Genomic DNA, 19,225 nt, shown 5'->3' with positions numbered 1-19,225 from the left:
AGCCACCAACTGTTTTCAGTCCAGTTATCTTCACTTCTATAACCACCAGTTTTAAATCCACTGATAATGAGACAGAATAGAGTACATCAATTTACTTGAAGTGACATATTTCACTATAATCAATTATCTATGACTGAACTGTGAAAACATTATTAAGTGCTTTTTAAGTGCACTAAGGATAATCATTTTAACTGTTATGAGCAACTTTTCTGTCAGGCTATTTATGTTATTGTTTTTGGAGATCAGCAGTCACAGTTACTTAAACCAGATCATTTATCATCAGTGATCTGATAATCTATAATCTCATATGCAAAATTAAGTCAGTGGTGCCATTTTCTATATATATTCAACACTGGAAAAACAATGCTTAGCCAGCCTTAAGTCTAGAACCAAAGACCAGACCAAGGCATATTGATGCTCAACTATGATTTGCATTATGGAGCACAAGGTGTAAAAGAAAAGAAAAAAAGATGTAAAAGAAAAACATATATAATGGCAGAAAAATATAATGATACATTACAATTTTCTTCTCCTTTTATGGGCCTAGAAAATCACATATCATTAATGTGAAAAATAACTAGTATGACTCAGAGATATTTAGTATTATTTACATTTGTATATTATTATAGTATTTATTAATATTTTAATTGTGATTTTCTTCTGGGGTTTTTTTTCATTAATTAAAATTTTATAAGTTTAAAATTAAACTTTTTTTAATTCAACTTTATTCAAATGACTGCTTTCACTTACTTTTAATAGTTTCTTAAATAACTGTTCTTATATTTTCTGTATCACATTATGTCATCTCACTCAAAGAAAAACAAAATAGCTACTCACATACACAAGGGACATGCAAAATGGTTTTGTTAACATTGTATAAGGTTTATAAGACGATTAAATAGATAGGGCTGAAAATCAGCTTAAAAACCAACATGCAAATTGTATTCATTCATAATCAAATGTGAGTAAGGGACTGTCTGAAGGTAAATGGGAACTGGATCTATGTCATGTCTTCTTAGTTTACATGTGATGTACACTACCAGTCAAAATATTTCATGTTTTTTAAAGAATTCTCTTCTGCTCATCAAGCCTGAATTTATTTGATGCAAAATACAGCAAAATCTGTAATATTGTGAAATAGTTTTACTAACTGCTTTCTATTTGAATATATTGTAAAATGTAATTAATTCTTGTGATTCAGTCTTCAGTGTCAAAATAAATTAAAATAGAGAACAGTTATTTTAAATAATTAGAATTATTAAAATATTTCAATGCTTTACTGTTTTTGCAGTATTTTGGATCAAATAAATGCAGGCTTGGGGAGCAGAAGAGAATTCTTTAAAACATTAAAACATGTTAATGTTAGTAAATGTGGTTGATAAGACTAAATTCACTTGTGATTGTGAATTAGTTAATATATAGTTTAAGGCTTTAAAATGTTATTTATATTTTGAGGAATTAGTTGTAGAATAAGTTGGAGTCGTCTGTTGCGATTCCATGTCAAACCGCATGGCGGCACTAAAAGCTGGTTACTCATGAACTCCTTCAGCATCGTCGAGGAAGAAGGTTCCAGTGGATTTGACATTTAAGCGTGAGTCGCTTCTTACTATCTATGGTCGCTTCGCGTGACCGGAGAGCATAGCTGGAGAGCGACTGTACTTTACCCAAAGACGTCGGAGGCACAATGTCCCAACAGTCTCCAGCCGACCCGGAACGGCCAGGAAATGCAGTCGTGGTATGTTTGGTAACAAGCATCACAGATGAAGACAGAAAATGATAAAGTCATGTTGCCAGGTCACTGTAATGCTGAATGAAGCAAATACAGTAGACCTCCTTATGCATGAATGCATGCTACATCTCACCTGTCTTACCGTTGTTTTACCATGTTTTTGGAAATTTATCTTTGTGATATTTTTGAGGGGTTTATATAATGCAAAACATTTTTTTAACCCAGTCGTCATAATAATATTAATAATAATAATAATAATAATAATAATAAAAAGAATAATAATGGAAATATTTTATTTATTTATTTATTTATTTATTTATTTATTTATTTATTCGTTTGTTTGCTTGTGTGTAGGGTCCCGTAGGAATTGACTACATCCCCACAGAAGAGGAGAGGAGAGTGTTCAGGGAGTGTAATCAGGAAAGCTTCTGGTACAGATGTGAGTGGATGGCAAGTGCTTATTTTCATCATCTCGCTTATGGTTTTATTGATATCATGAGTGAATTCTTTCTTTACGTTCCTACAGCTCTCCCTATATCTGCCATCAGCATGGCCTTCACTCAGTTCCTTATCTCTAGAGGTGGGTTCATACTTTACGCATAGGATAACATATTTCAAATAAATGCTGTTGTGAAAAAAAAAAGTACCAGTTTTCACACACACACACACAATCAACAGCACAATTCAACATGGATTATAATAAGAAATATTTAGTATGATTTCCGAAGGAGCATGTGACGATAAAGATTTCGCAATAAAGTTTTCGCAATATTACTCTTTTACTGTATATTTAATTAAATAATTGTGGCCTTGGATGAGCCTAATTGACATTAAAAAAATTTAATAATCATCATACAGACTCCAGAGGGTACATCCAGCTTGTAAAACCTGGCGAATGTGTTCTGATAATAATCATCCTACAGACTCCAAACTTTTAAATAGGGCTGCTCCGATTACGATCGGCCGATCGTTAATGCGCATCTCGTCAGTAAAGCCGGTTCTCTAATCACCGGTAAATTCCCTCAGGTGCGTGATTTCACATAGAGCAGTTGTTACTACACGGAGCCATTGTTAACTGAGAAGATGCGCAAATCCACTTCAATTTCAGTTTTATTAATTATTATTAATTCAGCAAATAAAACTGAAATTGAAGTGGATTTGCGCATCTTCTCAGTTAACAATGGCTCCGTGTAATAACAACTGCTCTATGTGAAATCACGCACCTGAGGGAATTTACCGCTGATTAGAGAACGTCTCCGGTTACTATCGCAACCTCTGTTCCCTGAGAGGCGGGAACGAGACATTACGTCAGCTAAGACGTATATGGGAACTGATCCCTTCTCCACTTTCGCTGAAATCTTATTGGCTAACCCAAGCTGGGGGCAGCTGGCCAATTGACGCGAAGCATGCAAATACTGACAGGTTTGCGGGCAGTATAAATTGCATGGGCGCAAAAATTAAATCAGAATCATGACTGAACGCTAGCACAGCTAACGTAATGTCTCGTTCCCGCCTCTCAGGGGACCGAGGTTACGATAGTAACCGGAGACGTTCCCACTCGAGGCGGTAACTCAACATTACGTCAGCTAAGACGTATATGGGAACTGTATAAAATCCCGCCATGAGAGCAGTGAAGATAAACCCTGAAAGGAATCCATCACCCCCACACATAAGCAGGACAGTTCTAGCCAATGGCCGTGTCGCTAAGAGTGCTCGCATCTGATAGGCGGAACTAGACCAATGAGACATTTGCTCCGACCCTAACGAAATTTGCATATCTTCATACAATAAATGTGAAGCCCGCACTAAACAGGGCAGACACAACACAAAAAGCACTCAAGCATGAGAGTTAAACACAGAGTCGACAGCTTTGCGGTGACAACTGCATAAACCTTAAAAACCAGAACCCAGAGTTAGCAGCCATGGTAACTACTGTATAGCTGGTTATAACAGAATGAATAAAACTTAACTCACCGAAAGTACATATGACGCTACAGAGGGTACATCCAGCTTGTAAAACCTGGCGAATGTGTTCTGGGAAGACCAGCCAGCAGCAAGACATAAATCCTGGATAGACATACCTCTAGCCCAGGCCCAGGAGGAAGATATTGCCCACAGAATGAGCTTTGATGTTGAGGGGACAATCCTTCCCTTGGCATTCGTAAGCCAACGCGATAGCGTCCAAAATCCAGTGAGAAAGTCTCTGTTTTGAAACAGCACGTCCCTTATTACATCCACCAAAGCACACGAACAGCTGGTCCGACTGACGAAAGGCGGCCGAGCGATCCACATACATCCGCAAAGCCCTAACAGGGCAAACAGCGCTCTGAGCATCAGCATCACGCGAGGCTGACGGCTCAGCAGATAAGGCGGGCAGTGAAACAACCTGTGCTCTAAATGGTGTATTGAGTGACTTCGGAACATAACCTGGTCTCGGCCGGAGAGTGACATTACAGTCGCCAGGACCGAAACAGATGCAATCATCCCCACTTTAGAGCGTAGAGGCGTCTCGTAGATGGTGCGCGAACCTCCGTAAGCATGCTCAGCACCCGTAAGTGCAGAGTGTCCTGCTTGTTTATGGTCCCCGCAGCGGCCACACATGAAGGTTCCACAGCTTGGGGCTGTGGTGCCATATCGTGCCATTCGCTTGAGACAGCAGGTCCTTCCTGAGGGGGATTTGCCATGGGGGAGCCATCACTAACTCTCTCAGGTCCGCAAACCAGGACTGATTCGATGTTGTGGGGAGTGAGATAGCGAGAAGAACGTCTGACAGTGCGTGTTCTCGCTTGTGGCAAACAAAACCACTTCCGCCCTCCCGAATCGATCCCGAATCATATGAACTGATCCTGGGTGAAGCCTCCACTCTCCTTGAGGAATCCCGTTCCTCGAAAGCATGTCCGCTCTGCGGTTCAGGATACCAGGGATGTGTGCCGCTCTTATGGAGAGAAAGTGTCGGTCCGCCCACAACAGGAGACTCGCTGCCTGTTTGAATAGAGCTATGGAGCACACGCCTCCCTGGCGATTTATGTACGAGACCACAGACGTGTTGTCGGTTCGAATCAGTACATGTTGCCGCTCTAATTTCGACCGAAAGGCTTGCAGGGCTAAGGAAACCGCTTCCAATTCCAAACGGTTTATGTGCCACGTTCTCTGTGACTCCAACCACAGGCCTGAGGCCGGTACGCCCAGGCACACTGCTCCCCAGCCTGAAGTTGATGCTTCTGTCGAGACCACGGTGCGCTGCGTCACTAAACCCAAAGGAACTCCTGGGCTGAACATATCCATGCTGTTCCACGGTCTCAGAGTGCTGACGCAACTGTGTGTGACCGTAATTCGTTTGTGGCCCGACGACCACGCCCTCAGCGGAACTCGAGCTTTTAGCAAAAGCTGTAGTGGTCGCATATGCAAAAGACCCAGATGGCACACTGAAGAAACCGCCGCCATAAGACACAGAAGCCTCTGAAAATCCCTCAGTGAAACCGACCTGCCCAGTCTGAAACTGCGCAGAGTCGATGAGATTGTCTCCATGCGCTCCTGAGAAAGATGGGCTCGCATCGCCATCGAGTCCAAACATACTCTCAGATATGTTATAGTCCGACTCGGTAAAAACACGCTCTTCTGCATATTCACACGCAGTCCCAGCGTATCCAGATGGCGGAGCAGCGTTTTCACGTGACTGATTAGCACATCTCTTGAGTGGGCTAAAATCAGCCAATCGTCCAGATAATTCAAGATGCGCATTCCGCTCGTTCTGAGGAGAGAAAGCACCGCGTCCACACACTTTGAAAATGTGCGGGGGGCCAGGGCCAGGCCAAATGGAAGCACCGAATACTGATAAGCCGTGCCTTCGAAAGCAAACCTGATGAAGCGCCTGTGGTGCATCGCTATTTGAATATGAAAGTACGCGTCTTTTAGATCCACTGAGGCGAACCAGTCCCCGGGCCGTATCTGAGTCAAGATCTGTTTCAGTGTTGTCATTCTGAATGCGCGTTTGTGAAGTGCTCGGTTGATGGGTCTCAGGTCCAGAATCGGACGGAGTCCTCCACCCTTCTTTGACACCACGAAGTAGCGGCTGTAAAAAACGCTTTTCTGCTTGCTTGGAGGGACACGCTCTATTGCTCCTTTCTTGAGCAGACTGAAAACTTCCTGTCTCAGAATTGAAAGGTTTTGGGGCATTATAATTATGGCTTGTGGCTCTGCGCTGTCCTGAGACAGGGCGAGTGACACAGTGTTGGGTGCACGAGGAAGAGAAAGCTCTTTTTGTGAAAAGATACATGTTTTTATTGTGGAACTCACACAAACAGCATTAAAACACACATTTCGATTGTCGCCCAAAGGAACCTGGGGGACACGAAACTCTTGAACACGGCGCTTGGAGGCGGGGCTGGCTCTCTCACGCCGCGGGCTCCTCTTCCGACTCTGATGTCTCTTTCCAGGCCCTGACCACTGCTTGTTTCTGCCGAAACGGGCGTTCTGCCGGGGCGCCCCGGCAGGCTGTCCAGCCGATTTGGCGCGCTTCTGCGTCTTGGAGAAAGGCTCCGTGACCGACTCCACAGCGTCACCAAAGAGGCCGGAGGGAGTGACAGGAGCGTTTAGAAGCGTCCTGCGGTCCGCGTCCTTCAGGTCAGCTAGGGTAAGCCATAGGTGCCTGTTAAGGACGACCATGAACCCCATGGAACGGCCGATGGCTTGAGCGGAGCGCTTGGTAGCCATCAGTGCGAGATCAGTTGCCGCGCGCAGATCCCTGATGACGTCAGCATCAACCGCACCGTCATCGATGGATTGAAGTAGCTTCACCTGGAACAACTGGAGTATAGCCATGGCGTGAAGGGCAGAAGCTGCCTCCCCTGCAGCAGCATAGGCTTTGTCCGCCTGGTGGGCTGTGAACCTGCACGGCTTGGAGGGCAGGCTGCGGTCGAAACCCAACACTGAGGAAGACGGGCACAGGTGCGCTGTAACGGTCTCCTCGACTGGGGGCATCCGACATACCCATGGGCCTCCTCCCCATCCACGTGCGCGAACATGGCCTGCGTGGCAGAGTGGGTGCGCGCCGATTGGGGTGCAGCCCACGACTTCACCACATGCTCATTTACGTCTGGGAAGAACGGGGTTCTTCTCCTCGATCCAGCCTGGCGGCGGCTCGACTGGAGAAACCACGAGTCCAGCTTACTTTTCACAGGCTCATCAGGTGCGTTCCAGGAGAGGTCCAGCTCCATGACGGCCTTGCCGAGGATCCTGACGAGCTCCTCCTGGAGGTCTGCAGGGCCCTCGTGGTCGGGGTGGTCTGACTGAGTCGCCCAATCCTTCTCTGACGCAAAGAGCGACTTGGAGTCGTCTTCATCGCCAGCTCCGAAGGCGACGAAGTTCGCGATGGCCTGGGGGAGGCCTAATCCCCGCTGTTGCCCGAGCCACTTCCCTTATGGCTCTGATGGCACGCACTGGCAACTCGGCGCAGTGGGCGCACCTGTCATCTGTGAAAGCTGCCTCGGCGTGAGCGAGGCCCAGGCAGGAAACAGAGAACTGGTGAGGGTCCTGCGGGTCAAGGGGACCCGCACAAATCTGGCAAGTAGCAGCCATTGGATGCGGAGAGGAAATGGTGAGTAATCCTCTAATACAACTTCTACGATGGTAATAAGACTTCTAAGCATGAAGATAAACTTCTAGCATGAAGAAAGAGATTCTGACGTAATTTTCGCGCCCATGCAATTTATACTGCCCGCGAACCTGTCAGTATTTGCATGCTTCGCGTCAATTGGCCAGCTGCCCCCAGCTGGCGTTAGCCAATAAGATTTCAGCGAAAGTGGAGAAGGGAGGAGTCCCCATATAAGTCTTAGCTGACATAATGTTGAGTTACCGCCTTGAGAGGGAACCGGCTTTACTGAGGAGATGCGCATAACGATCGGCCGATCGTGATCGGAGGAGCCCTACTTTTAAACAGTAGTGTCAATGTTTTGATCTGTTTGTTTTAGGTGCTCTTGCAGCCTCCGGTAGATTTGGATCTTTGCCCAAAGTTGCTTGTGAGTACAATTTACTCTTACTGAAATGAATAATTGATAGACTGAATATTAAAAGTATGTATTAATGTGTTAAATATGTGTTAGTTGCTGGTGTTTTTGGCTACCTGGGAGGGAAGATGTCATACATGAGGACATGCCAGGAGAAATTTAAGAGCTTGGAGAATTCTCCACTGGGGGAGGCCCTGAGACAGAGACAGCGGCACCAACCACCAGTGTGAGCACAACATGAGCTACAGGAACAAGCAGCATTTAAAAGTGTAGTGTGCCATTTCTGGGCCACTAGCATTCCCAAATTCTCAAAGTATTCATGTTTCACAGAGAACATTTTGAAATCTTTTTTTTTTTTTTCAAACTATGGTCAAAATGGTTGTCAAAACTGTTTGGTAACTAACATTGCATGTCTCTACCTGCAAAAGGATTTTTCCCACATCTTTCTTTATATATATATATATATATATATATATATATAATATATTCTTTTACATATTTCAGGTTTACCCAAAAACACCCAGAAATGAGTGATCCAAACAAAGCTGAATTTGAGCCGACCTTTCAACTTGATGATCAGAGGAATCAGTCTTTTTACATTGACCCTATGTCCTCAGCAGCTCAATATGACACTCAAATGACAGGTAAGTTAACTCATTCCCTGCCAGCGTTTTTGGAAAAAAAAAAGTTGTCAGCCACTGGCAGTATTTTTGATCACATTCACTAAAATTTCATGACCCCCGTAATATTTTGTTGTATGCATATTGGAACATGCAGTACATCAAAATAAAGAACAGAGCCTCAACTATTATACAAACAAACAAACAAACAAACAAAAAAACTATATTTTTTATAGTTATACACTTGAAAGTTTCTTTTTAAAAGCTGAGAAATTTTGAGCAAAAGCTAAGTTAATCAAATTTTTGTAAAATACTATATCTGGATCATATTCAGTACCATGATCAGAGAAAAGATGCATTAGATCGCTGCATTAGATGTACAGTCGTGGCCAAAAGTTTTGAGAATTACATAAATATTAGTTTTCAAAAAGTTTGCTGCTAAACTGCTTTTAGATCTTTGTTTCAGTTGTTTCTGTGATGTACTGAAATATAATTACAAGCACTTCATACGTTTCAAAGGCTTTTATCGACAATTACATGACATTTATGCAAACAGTCAATATTTGCAGTGTTGGCCCTTCTTTTTCAGGACCTCTGCAATTCGACTGGGCATGCTCTCAATCAACTTCTGGGCCAAATCCTGACGGATAGCAACCCATTCTTTCATAATCACTTCTTGGAGTTTGTCAGAATTAGTGGGTTTTTGTTTGTCCACCCGCCTCTTGAGGATTGACCACAAGTTCTCAATGGGATTAGATCTGGGGAGTTTCCAGGCCATGGACCCAAAATTTCAACATTCTGGTCCCTGAGCCACTTAGTTATCACTTTTGCCTTATGGCACGGTGCTCCATCGTGCTGGAAAATGCATTGTTCTTCACCAAACTGTTGTTGGATTGTTGGAAGAAGTTGCTGTTGGAGGGTGTTTTGGTACCATTCTTTATTCATGGCTGTGTTTTTGGGCAGAATTGTGAGTGAGCCCACTCCCTTGGATGAGAAGCAACCCCACACATGAATGGTGTCAGGATGCTTTACTGTTGGCATGACACAGGACTGATGATAGCGCTCACCTTTTCTTCTCCGGACAAGCCTTTTTCCAGATGCCCCAAACAATCGGAAAGGGGCTTCCTCGGAGAATATGACTTTGCCCCAGTCCTCAGCAGTCCATTCACTATACTTTCTGTAGAAGATCAATCTGTCCCTGATGTTTTTTTTGGAGAGAAGTGGCTTCTTTGCTGCCCTTCTTGACACCAGGCCATCTTCCAAAAGTCTTGGCCTCACTGTGCGTGCAGATGCGCTCACACCTGCCTGCTGCCATTCCTGACCAAGCTCTGCACTGGTGGCACTCGGATCCCGCAGCTGAATCCTCTTTAGGAGACGATCCTGGCGCTTGCAGGACTTTCTTAGACGCCCTGAAGCCTTCTTTACAAGAATTGAGCCTCTTTCCTTGAAGTTCTTGATGATCCTATAAATTGTTGATTTAGGTGCAATCTTAGTAGCCACAATATCCTTGCCTGTGAAGCCATTTTTATGCAACGCAATGATGGCTGCACGCGTTTCTTTGCAGGTCACCATGGTTAACAATGGAAGAACAATGATTTCAAGCATCACCCTCCTTTTAACATGTCAAGTCTGCCATTCTAACCCAATCAGCCTGACAAAATGATCTCCAGCCTTGTGCTCGTCAACATTCTCACCTGAGTTAACAAGATGATTACTGAAATGATCTCAGCAGGTCCTTTAATGACAACAATGAAATGCAGTGGAAAGGTTTTTTTGGGATTACGTTAATTTTCATGGCAAAGAAGGACTATGCAATTCATCTGATCACTCTTCATAACATTCTGGAGTATATGCAAATTGCTATTATAAAAACTTAAGCAGCAACTTTTCCAATTTCCAATATTTATGTAATTCTCAAAACTTTTGTCCACGACTGTACATCTGCCGACATACAAGATTGCTCATTTCTGCATCTTCCTTGTTTGTGTTTTTGATCAGAACATTCTGGACTCATTCAGGAGATGCGTAATAGTGCCCCCCGGGCATATAACAGTGAGAACGCAGAAACCCGGAAAATTCTGGGTTTGGCGGGGAAGGAGTTCAAAGTGCTTTTATCTGCATCATAATGGTTAAATTGATAATCACAACTACTTTGCTCAAAAATTATCACAATTATTAATCATGATTGTTCTTATTTGAGAAATTTCTGACATTTCATCAGAATTAATACACATCTTCTGTGTTTATTTTACCTCGTCTAGTTTTCTAATTTATCATGTTTCGACACACTCTCTACATTATGAATTAGTAAAGCCTTAAAAGGATAGTTCATCCAAAAAATGAAAATTCTGTCATTAATTACTCACCGTCATGTTGTTCCAAACGCATAAGACCTTTGTTCATCTTCAGAACACAAATTAAGAAATATTTTTACAACACGAGGGTGAGTAATTAATGACAGAATTTTCATTCTTGGTTTAACTATCCCTGTAAGAAGCCTCTCTCAAAACCTGACTGTGAAATTCTTAATATAAATTCCAAATTATGTCTTTTTTTCTTTTTACAACCAAAAGATTTTTATTGTAGCATTTTACTGAGATAAATGTTTGGTAATATTAGTTTTGTCCCTGAGCAGAGTCTTTTTACTCCGAATATTAAAAGAGTAGTTCACCCTGAAATTAAAAAGTTATTTACGCAATTTTAATTGCCAATTGTTAATCAACATCCCTCCAATCCAACAGAACCAATGAACATTGAGGAGGATGTACAGAAGAAGCACATTCTGTATGAGGACCTACAGAGTAAGAACAGGGAAAACTATGACAAACCAGAGCCACTGTTGAAGCCTTCACCTGAGACCATCCCAGCCAAGCGAGGTGACACCTGACAATCTACTAACCCTCATCATTTTTAATGTCCTCTAAACTAAAAAAACTCCAATGTAGAAAATAAAATGTCACACGATCCTTCAGAAATCATTCTAATATGCTGATTTTGTCTGCAAGAAACATTTCTTATTATTATCAATGTTCATATTTTAGCTTAATATTTTTATGGAAACTTTTATTTTTTTAGGATTCTCTGAGTAAGATCAAAAATGTATCTTTTTAACATTAATACATGTTTTTACTGTCATATATAACATATTTTTATCAACTTGCTAAATCTGAGGGTATGTAAAGTTATATAAAATTATTTTCTGTACTCTGTATTTCTGTAAGTCAGAGTTGTGTTTACATATAATAGCTTAGAAAACGTTTTTATATGCTTTTAATATATTATTATTTATATACATTTCTTTTTTTTGCAAACAGGGAAGAAGAATATATACGGAGACACATGGGAGGAATGAGAGCTGCTTCAACACTGTTTTACTGTCTAGAACTGTCTTTTATGATACAAATGTCTAACTGTGTCTGACAAATGTCGGTTATTGACTGTACCAGTTTAATTTAATTAAAGACCATTTTTATTTTAAAACTGTGTGCAGCTTAAAGGGATATCTTTTCACCTTCATTTGCTGGTTTCCATTGACATTTTTATAGTATTTAGAGAAAAGAAAAGAAAAAGAAAAACACTACGCAAGTCAATGGAGACCAGCTGAAGGTGAACTATCATTTTAATACATTATCTAATAATAGCAGCGAGATTTACATTCCTGGAAGATTGGTGCTTTCGCACTCACTGAACTGGTCCCAAAGCTCCATTAGCACTGCAGTCCAGTTGCTAGTATTTTGAGTTTTATCACATCATTACTGTCTACAAAACTGTATGTTTGTCTCTGATAGTTTTTTTTTTTTTTTGTCATTTCATTACAATCATTTAGGTCAGTGGCACATTTGTTTCAAGAATGAGTTGTCATCTTAATACCTGAGATTCATAACCTCATAATCAAAGTATGAGCAATTATTAGCAGATACAGTTTTGATAAAACTGACTAAACCACAATAATTATAGTAAAATACTTTGACATTAAACCCTTTGAATTTAAACAGACAACACAATATATAGTAGGCATACAACAACCAGAATTGAAAAAAAAAAAAGAAGAAGAAACAAATCAAGTTGAGCATATTTTATTTCTGTACAGACATTGTGCATAAATACACTGAAATATTTTTTTTGAAAAATAAAAACGATGTCCCTGGGATTTGGGATGACATCAGACGAGAGATAAAGAATTGTAATTTCAGTAATAATATCGGTAATCACACACACATACACACTTCATAAATTTCAAGTTTTGAGGTCTAATAGGACCAATTGTCTTAAGAGTACTGGGATATGTAACTGTTTTATTAACCTACAATTGGATACATTTACACAAATATAGTCCACTAAGAGAAAATGCCTGCATAGGACACCTGACCCAAGATTGAATCAATAATGGAAAAAAAAGAGAAAAATATTAAATAAAAAAAAACATTTCTGCCCTGGAGAAACCCCAATATTTTTGGGTTCAAATATATATATTCAAATATTAAGTTCTGTTTTATATACATATGTATAAACAGAACTTTTTTAGACCCCCAATAATTAGTTTTAATGAACTTTAACCAAACAAACCTGTAAGTGTCAATTTGTCTCACTTGTGAACCAAACGACAAACAAAATGTCTCGGGGACAGACAGAAATAATCACCCACACTCACACAAATCAAGAAACAAACATTTTCTGCTCTTCTTTTTAAACTGAGCAAGTAAACAAGGATAAAAAATACTCAAAAACAGCAAAACAAATCTAATCTGTGCTGCATCACTACCCAAAGGTGCACCTAGACCACATCAGGTCCGTGACTTCAACTAGACTCCAACGTCCTGTCAGAGTACAGATGGTGCGTGGCACAGTCAGTGTTTGATTGTCTTTGTATATAGATGATCATTTGTGAGAAGGAGAGATGGGGAACTATGTATTGTGCATTGACCGTGTCCATTTGGCTCTCAGCTAACTGAAAATCTGTGTTAATCATTCCTAACGTCCATCTTTTTTTAATTAATACAATAAAAGGGTTTAATTCTACAGTTGTCACTTCTTTAAGCCATTCTGCACTGATCCGTTCCACAGTGTCGGAAACAGAAAGTCACTTAGCTAGTGCACACTGTGCAGTCTCTGTGATCTTATTGACATATAGTAGACGTTCCAGTTTGGAGCTTCAGAAGTTACTTCCCGTGGCCCCTCTGCAGACTCCGTGTAGTCATGTGACAGTAAAGGTCTCTCTTTGTGTATTCATGCACTTGCGAAACCAGAACAGTCTTTGCGTACAGTATATGTGTGTTTGTGTGTGTGGGTCGTAAACAGTGCTTTCTTGTGAGGAGTGCTGTGAGTGGCGCTCAGATGTGAGGTGAGTCTCTTGCTCAGAGTGGAGGGAAAAAGGATGAGGCCACATGATAAGACCATGACAGTACCGGAGAAAGGCACCTCAGGAAGACCACGGCGGAGGGATGAGCTGTAGCCCGCCACTGCTAATCCGGCCTGAAGATGGGAATTTTGGGTAGAAACTCTATTAGGATTACCTAGAAAAGGACAGAGAATGTGAAATGATGCATTTCACTGTTTATTGTATTTGAAACGGTCACTGTGCAATTAGATTAGGGTGTGTTCAAAGTTGGCTTACATATTCCATCATGTTGTTCGTGTCACACTTCCTTTTGCTGAGCCTCCAATGCAAACACAACTAAATGAACAGAGGGCATGTAGTAAAATTAGCACCAGACAGGAAAATACAAACAAGCAAGCAACCTTAAAAATACCTTGTGATACAATCTGCTGTTTTCCCACTCCAGTAACTTCTCTATGGATCTGCGTGTCTATAGGCGAAAAAGACATATTATTCAGTATGTTATAAGTAAAATCACTAGAAAAGAGTGTTTAATTTATGTACTTTATTGTGCATTACTGTAAGATCTTATAGATCTCATATGATCACCATGGCTGCATTTATTCATTCAAAAATTGTGTAAAAACAGCAATATTGTAAAATATTATTCAATTAAAAATAAAGGTTTTCTATTTTAGAATTTGTATACCAGTAATATAATTTATTCTTGTGATGGCAATGCTGAATTTGTAAACACAGTTTTCGTGTTGCTTTATCATTTAGAAATTATTATACTAATATGCTGATTTGGTGCATAAGGAATATTTATGATTAATATCAAAGTTGAAAACAACTGTTCTGTTCTGTTTCAAAAGAACAGCAATTATTTGAATTAGAAATATAATTTTTTTGTAAGATTGTAATTAAATATAATCACTTTCACGTTTGATCATTTCTTAAAAAAACAAAACATAGTGCTGTCACACGATTAATTGTGATTAACTGAATCCATAATATATATATATATTTTTTTTTTTTTTGCATAGTATGTGTGTGTGTACGGTGTACATTTATCATGTAAATATTTACAAAATGTGTTACGTTTATATAATATAAACTATATTAATATAAATATATACATGTAAATTTTTACACACACACACACACACACATATATATATATATATATATATATGTAAATTTTAACCTTTATTTTGGATGCTATTAATCACGATTAGCTGTTTGACAGCAATAAAAAAAACCTGACCAGTTCTACTGTTGTCAGTTATCCAATCATTGTCAAAAAGAAGGAAAAAAGAATAAAAAAGTAAGGCACACTATGTGTTTAAATGTAAAGTTTGTCTTTGTTAAAGCACTTGTTAATTCTTCTGAATTAAAACAGTTATTCAAACTGCAAAACTGTCTGTATTAAATGCAAAAATTACATCCCTGACCCACAGATTTCCCCAGTAGATGCATATTTTCAAACCCTGACAACATGCCATAAATGAAAGTAATGAATGATAAAGCTTAACTTCTATTAAACAAGGAGCCTTCCTTGAAGTGACTCTGAACACACTCACCCTCTTGCTCAGACAGATGACCGGCCACAGACTAAAGCCCAGAGTACAGCAACAGCACAGACAGCCACACAGCAGCCAGCGCACGTTCACTGGGAGAGCCTTCCTCACACAGCTGTTGACACGGTTTATGCTGGCTTTAAACTCCTCGGGTGCGACCTGCCAATGAACAAATGAAGCAGGATTCTAATAACACATGTACAACCCGAATTCCGGAAAAGTTGGGACGTTTTTTAAATTTTAATAAAATGAAAACTAAAAGACTTTCAAATCACATGAGCCAATATTTTATTCACAATAGAACATAGATAACATAGCAAATGTTTAAACTGAGAAAGTTTACAATTTTATGCACAAAATGAGCTCATTTCAATTTTGATTTCTGCTACAGGTCTCAAAATAGTTGGGACGGGGCATGTTTACCATGGTGTAGCATCTCCTTTTCTTTTCAAAACAGTTTGAAGACGTCTGGGCATTGAGGCTATGAGTTGCTGGAGTTTTGCTGTTGGAATTTGGTCCCATTCTTGCCTTATATAGATTTCCAGCTGCTGAAGAGTTCGTGGTCGTCTTTGACGTATTTTTCTTTTAATGATGCGCCAAATGTTCTTTATAGGTGAAAGATCTGGACTGCAGGCAGGCCAGGTTAGCACCCGGACTCTTCTACGACGAAGCCATGCTGTTGTTATAGCTGCAGTATGTGGTTTTGCATTGTCCTGCTGAAATAAACAAGGCCTTCCCTGAAATAGACGTTGTTTGGAGGGAAGCATATGTTGCTCTAAAACCTTTATATACCTTTCAGCATTCACAGAGTCTTCCAAAACATGCAAGCTGCCCATACCGTATGCACTTATGCACCCCCATACCATCAGAGATGCTGGCTTTTGAACTGAACGCTGATAACATGCTGGAAGGTCTCCCTCCTCTTTAGCCCGGAGGACACGGCGTCCGTGATTTCCAACAAGAATGTCAAATTTGGACTCGTCTGACCATAAAACACTATTCCACTTTGAAATAGTCCATTTTAAATGAGCCTTGGCCCACAGGACACGACGGCGCTTCTGGACCATGTTCACATCTGGCTTCCTTTTTGCATGATAGAGCTTTAGTTGGCATCTGCTGATGGCACGGCGGATTTTGTTTACCGACAGTGGTTTCTGAAAGTATTCCTGGGCCCATTTAGTAATGTCATTGACACAATCATGCCGATGAGTGATGCAGTGTCGTCTGAGAGCCCGAAGACCACGGGCATCCAATAAAGGTCTCCGGCCTTGTCCCTTACGCACAGAGATTTCTCCAGTTTCTCTGAATCTTTTGATGATGTTATGCACTGTAGATGATGAGATTTGCAAAGCCTTTGCAATTTGACGTTAAGGAACATTGTTTTTAAAGTTTTCCACAATTTTTTTACGCAGTCTTTCACAGATTGGAGAGCTTCTGCCCATCTTTACTTCTGAGAGACTCTGCTTCTCTAAGACAAAGCTTTTATAGCTAATCATGTTACAGACCTGATATCAATTAACTTAATTAATCACTAGATGTTCTCCCAGCTGAATCTTTTCAAAACTGCTTGCTTTTTTAGCCATTTGTTGCCCCCCGTGCCAACTTTTTTGAGACCTGTAGCAGGCATTAAATTTTAAATGAGCTAATTAAGTGGATAAAAGTGTAAAATTTCTCAGTTTAAACATTTGCTACGTTATCTATGTTCTATTGTGAATAAAATATTGGCTCATGTGATTTGAAATTCCTTTAGTTTTCATTTTATTAAAATTTAAAAAACGTCCCAACTTTTCCGGAATTCGGGTTGTATATGACCTCAGAATTACATGTGGTACTCCCCACATTGGGTAACACACACTTTTTTGGAGCTTGACAACCAGTTACCATGAAAAAGAGTAGCTTGAACATTCTGCTAAACATCTCATTTCGCATTCCACAAAAATTTGGGGTGAATAACTTCTTTAAATATTACATAATGTAACAGCATTAACATAATTACTTCCTTTCGTTCCTGATTGCCAGCAACAACGCTTTTCACTTCTCATTGTGAGAAGTTTATTACTTCTACAATGAATAATTATGCATTTAATAGTAATTTCTTGAGACGGAAAAGCCAATAAATTACACTTACCTTTCCTGTAAGGGCTGAGGGAAATTCAGACTCAAATTTATTGCTCAGTCCAAACCTGCAGGGAAGAAAAAACTCTTTGGATTTTTGTTTTGATTAAACGGTTTGTCCACAAAGGCATACATAGATTTACTGTATATCTACTTTTATAATCTATTTACTAAAATTGTAATATACAAGACCAGGGGATGGAAGGGAGTGCTGTGTAAAAGTTTACTAAAATAATAAAAATTCATAAGTAAACTAATTAGTAAATAAATTATAATTCTAACAGTGCAGTACTGTCATGTAAAATATATGGAAATATATGGAACATATTTAGTTTCTGTTAAGCTACACTGCTTAATATTTTAAACATTTTAGATTTTATAATATTCATTTTTCAAAGTCTTTATACCAGAAGCTAATATAGATGCCTTTTAATTTTTAGTATCCCCTGCACAAATCATATTTGAGGATCTGTGGTATCTAAAAGAGAAAAAAAAAAACTGGCACCAGAAAACAAAAATTAAAGTTTCAAAACTTACTTTCTTCTGTGTAACACACACACACAAAATGTCAGCCTCAGTCACCATTTTCTTCACAGCATGGAGAAAAATGTAAACGATGACTGAGGCTGTCAAAAAGAAAGTCACAGGTTTGGAACAACGAGAGGGTGAGAAACTGATCACAGGACTTTCATTTTTGGGTGAACTATCTCTTTAAATGTACATACGTCTATAAGCTGCCCTGTCAAAACCGAGATGTATGCCTTTTAGACAGCATTTAGGAGCTTTGTATTAACAACTGAAGATTTCAAATGCTTTCTAGGTTGTTAAACTATGAGTCTAGGACACTAGCACTATTTTCTTGGTTGTTGTAAATGACACTTAGCATGTCTCCTGTGTTTCTAAACGAGCATTGTGCTCCAAACGGCTTTGTTTTGATTAATAGTGGTTGATGATCTATGTAGGAACAGATCCAGAGCTGCCGGTGTCTTACACAGTGACGTGCCCGGATCCGCGCACTACCACCGGGTCCGGAGCGTATTTGAGCAGCTGTTCCTCCGCGGCCCTGTCCTCGTCCTCTTCTTCCTCTTCCTCCTCCTCATAAATCTCATCAAAGTCCTCCATCATCGCCCCGCAACTCGGCCTCTTTGCTTCCCGAAAGAAGCGCCGAGAAAGACCGTGTTTCGCTCAAGTTAAGCAAATATTGGCAATAACGTAAATCGCACGGCCGAGAAGAGAAAAGACGGCACAGAAATATGGAGCAAAACATCAACATCCGCCGACAATCTCGTGCGGGCTGAACTCGGGATACATCGCGAGAGTACGTAAATCACATTCACAATCACTGGGGCTTTCTCATGTCACTCAGAATAAATACATTGGGATGCGACCATAAAATCATTCCTGCCTCAGCACTGGGAAAGAATATATTTTCAGGAGCTAGTGCCATAATTCAAAACAGTACCACTTTATTAGACAATAAATATAAAATCAATAAATATAATCAACCAAGCTTTTTAATAAAATATTTCATTAAACAAATACTAGTGTTTTTAAATATTTGCACATTTGAATATTTACGATGTAATAACACAAAACTTGCCAAGAAACAAAAACGCTCTAAATTGATCTAAAATGACAGTAAATACTGATAATTTTATTCAGCAAAAATGTTCTAAATGGATCAAAAGTAATGGTAAATTAAAATAACTGCTGAACATTACCTATGAATTCAGAAAAAAAGTAACACTTCAATAAAAATATTAAGCATTTTTTTAAATAATATTGATAAGAAATATTTCATAACCACCAAATCAGCGCATCAGAAGATTTCTGAAGTAGAAATCTTAATGGCTGATGAA

At 39.9% G+C, this 19,225-nt stretch overlaps 2 protein-coding genes across 3 annotated transcripts; one reads left to right on the top strand and one right to left on the bottom strand.

Moving 5' to 3' along the window:
* The first annotated feature begins 1,648 nt into the window (after positions 1–1,648).
* On the top strand, positions 1,649–12,519 carry LOC132143500 (OCIA domain-containing protein 1-like). 2 transcript variants are annotated; one of them, XM_059553767.1, is made up of 8 exons: positions 1,649–1,735; positions 2,084–2,168; positions 2,256–2,309; positions 7,699–7,746; positions 7,831–7,960; positions 8,239–8,378; positions 11,096–11,230; positions 11,669–12,519. In XM_059553767.1, the coding sequence occupies exons 1-8, from the start codon at positions 1,685–1,687 to the stop codon at positions 11,704–11,706; spliced, it is 681 nt and encodes a 226-aa protein (XP_059409750.1). In that variant the 5' UTR covers positions 1,649–1,684; the 3' UTR covers positions 11,707–12,519. The 2 variants fall into 2 exon arrangements, with proteins under 2 accessions (XP_059409750.1, XP_059409748.1); XM_059553765.1 differs by having other exon boundaries at positions 1,649–1,744.
* An 807-nt stretch (positions 12,520–13,326) lies between these two features.
* chic2 (cysteine-rich hydrophobic domain 2) lies at positions 13,327–18,653 on the bottom strand. The gene is made up of 6 exons (XM_059553768.1): positions 18,358–18,653; positions 17,380–17,434; positions 15,255–15,410; positions 14,105–14,161; positions 13,969–14,028; positions 13,327–13,867 (listed from the first exon to the last, which is right to left on the bottom strand). The coding sequence occupies exons 1-6, from the start codon at positions 18,489–18,491 to the stop codon at positions 13,817–13,819; spliced, it is 513 nt and encodes a 170-aa protein (XP_059409751.1). The 5' UTR covers positions 18,492–18,653; the 3' UTR covers positions 13,327–13,816.
* Between the last annotated feature and the right edge of the window lie 572 nt (positions 18,654–19,225).

The sequence above is a fragment of the Carassius carassius genome, chromosome 7 (genome assembly GCF_963082965.1).
Source record: "Carassius carassius chromosome 7, fCarCar2.1, whole genome shotgun sequence".
Classification (NCBI taxonomy): Eukaryota; Metazoa; Chordata; class Actinopteri; order Cypriniformes; family Cyprinidae; genus Carassius; species Carassius carassius.
This window is presented reverse-complemented; position numbering and strand designations above follow the sequence as displayed.

Coding starts and splice junctions, on each gene's coding strand:
- LOC132143500 (XM_059553765.1), top strand. CDS start 1,685: ATGTCCCAACAGTCTCCAGCCGACCCGGAACGGCCAGGAAATGCAGTC. Junction 7,747..7,830: donor ATCTTTGCCCAAAGTTGCTT/GTGAGTACAATT, acceptor AATATGTGTTAG/TTGCTGGTGTTTTTGGCTAC. Junction 11,231..11,668: donor GACCATCCCAGCCAAGCGAG/GTGACACCTGAC, acceptor TTTTGCAAACAG/GGAAGAAGAATATATACGGA.
- chic2 (XM_059553768.1), bottom strand. CDS start 18,491: ATGATGGAGGACTTTGATGAGATTTATGAGGAGGAGGAAGAGGAAGAA. Junction 17,435..18,357: donor GGATCCGGGCACGTCACTGT/GTAAGACACCGG, acceptor TCTTCCCTGCAG/GTTTGGACTGAGCAATAAAT. Junction 14,162..15,254: donor TCATCTGTCTGAGCAAGAGG/GTGAGTGTGTTC, acceptor TTTCGCCTATAG/ACACGCAGATCCATAGAGAA.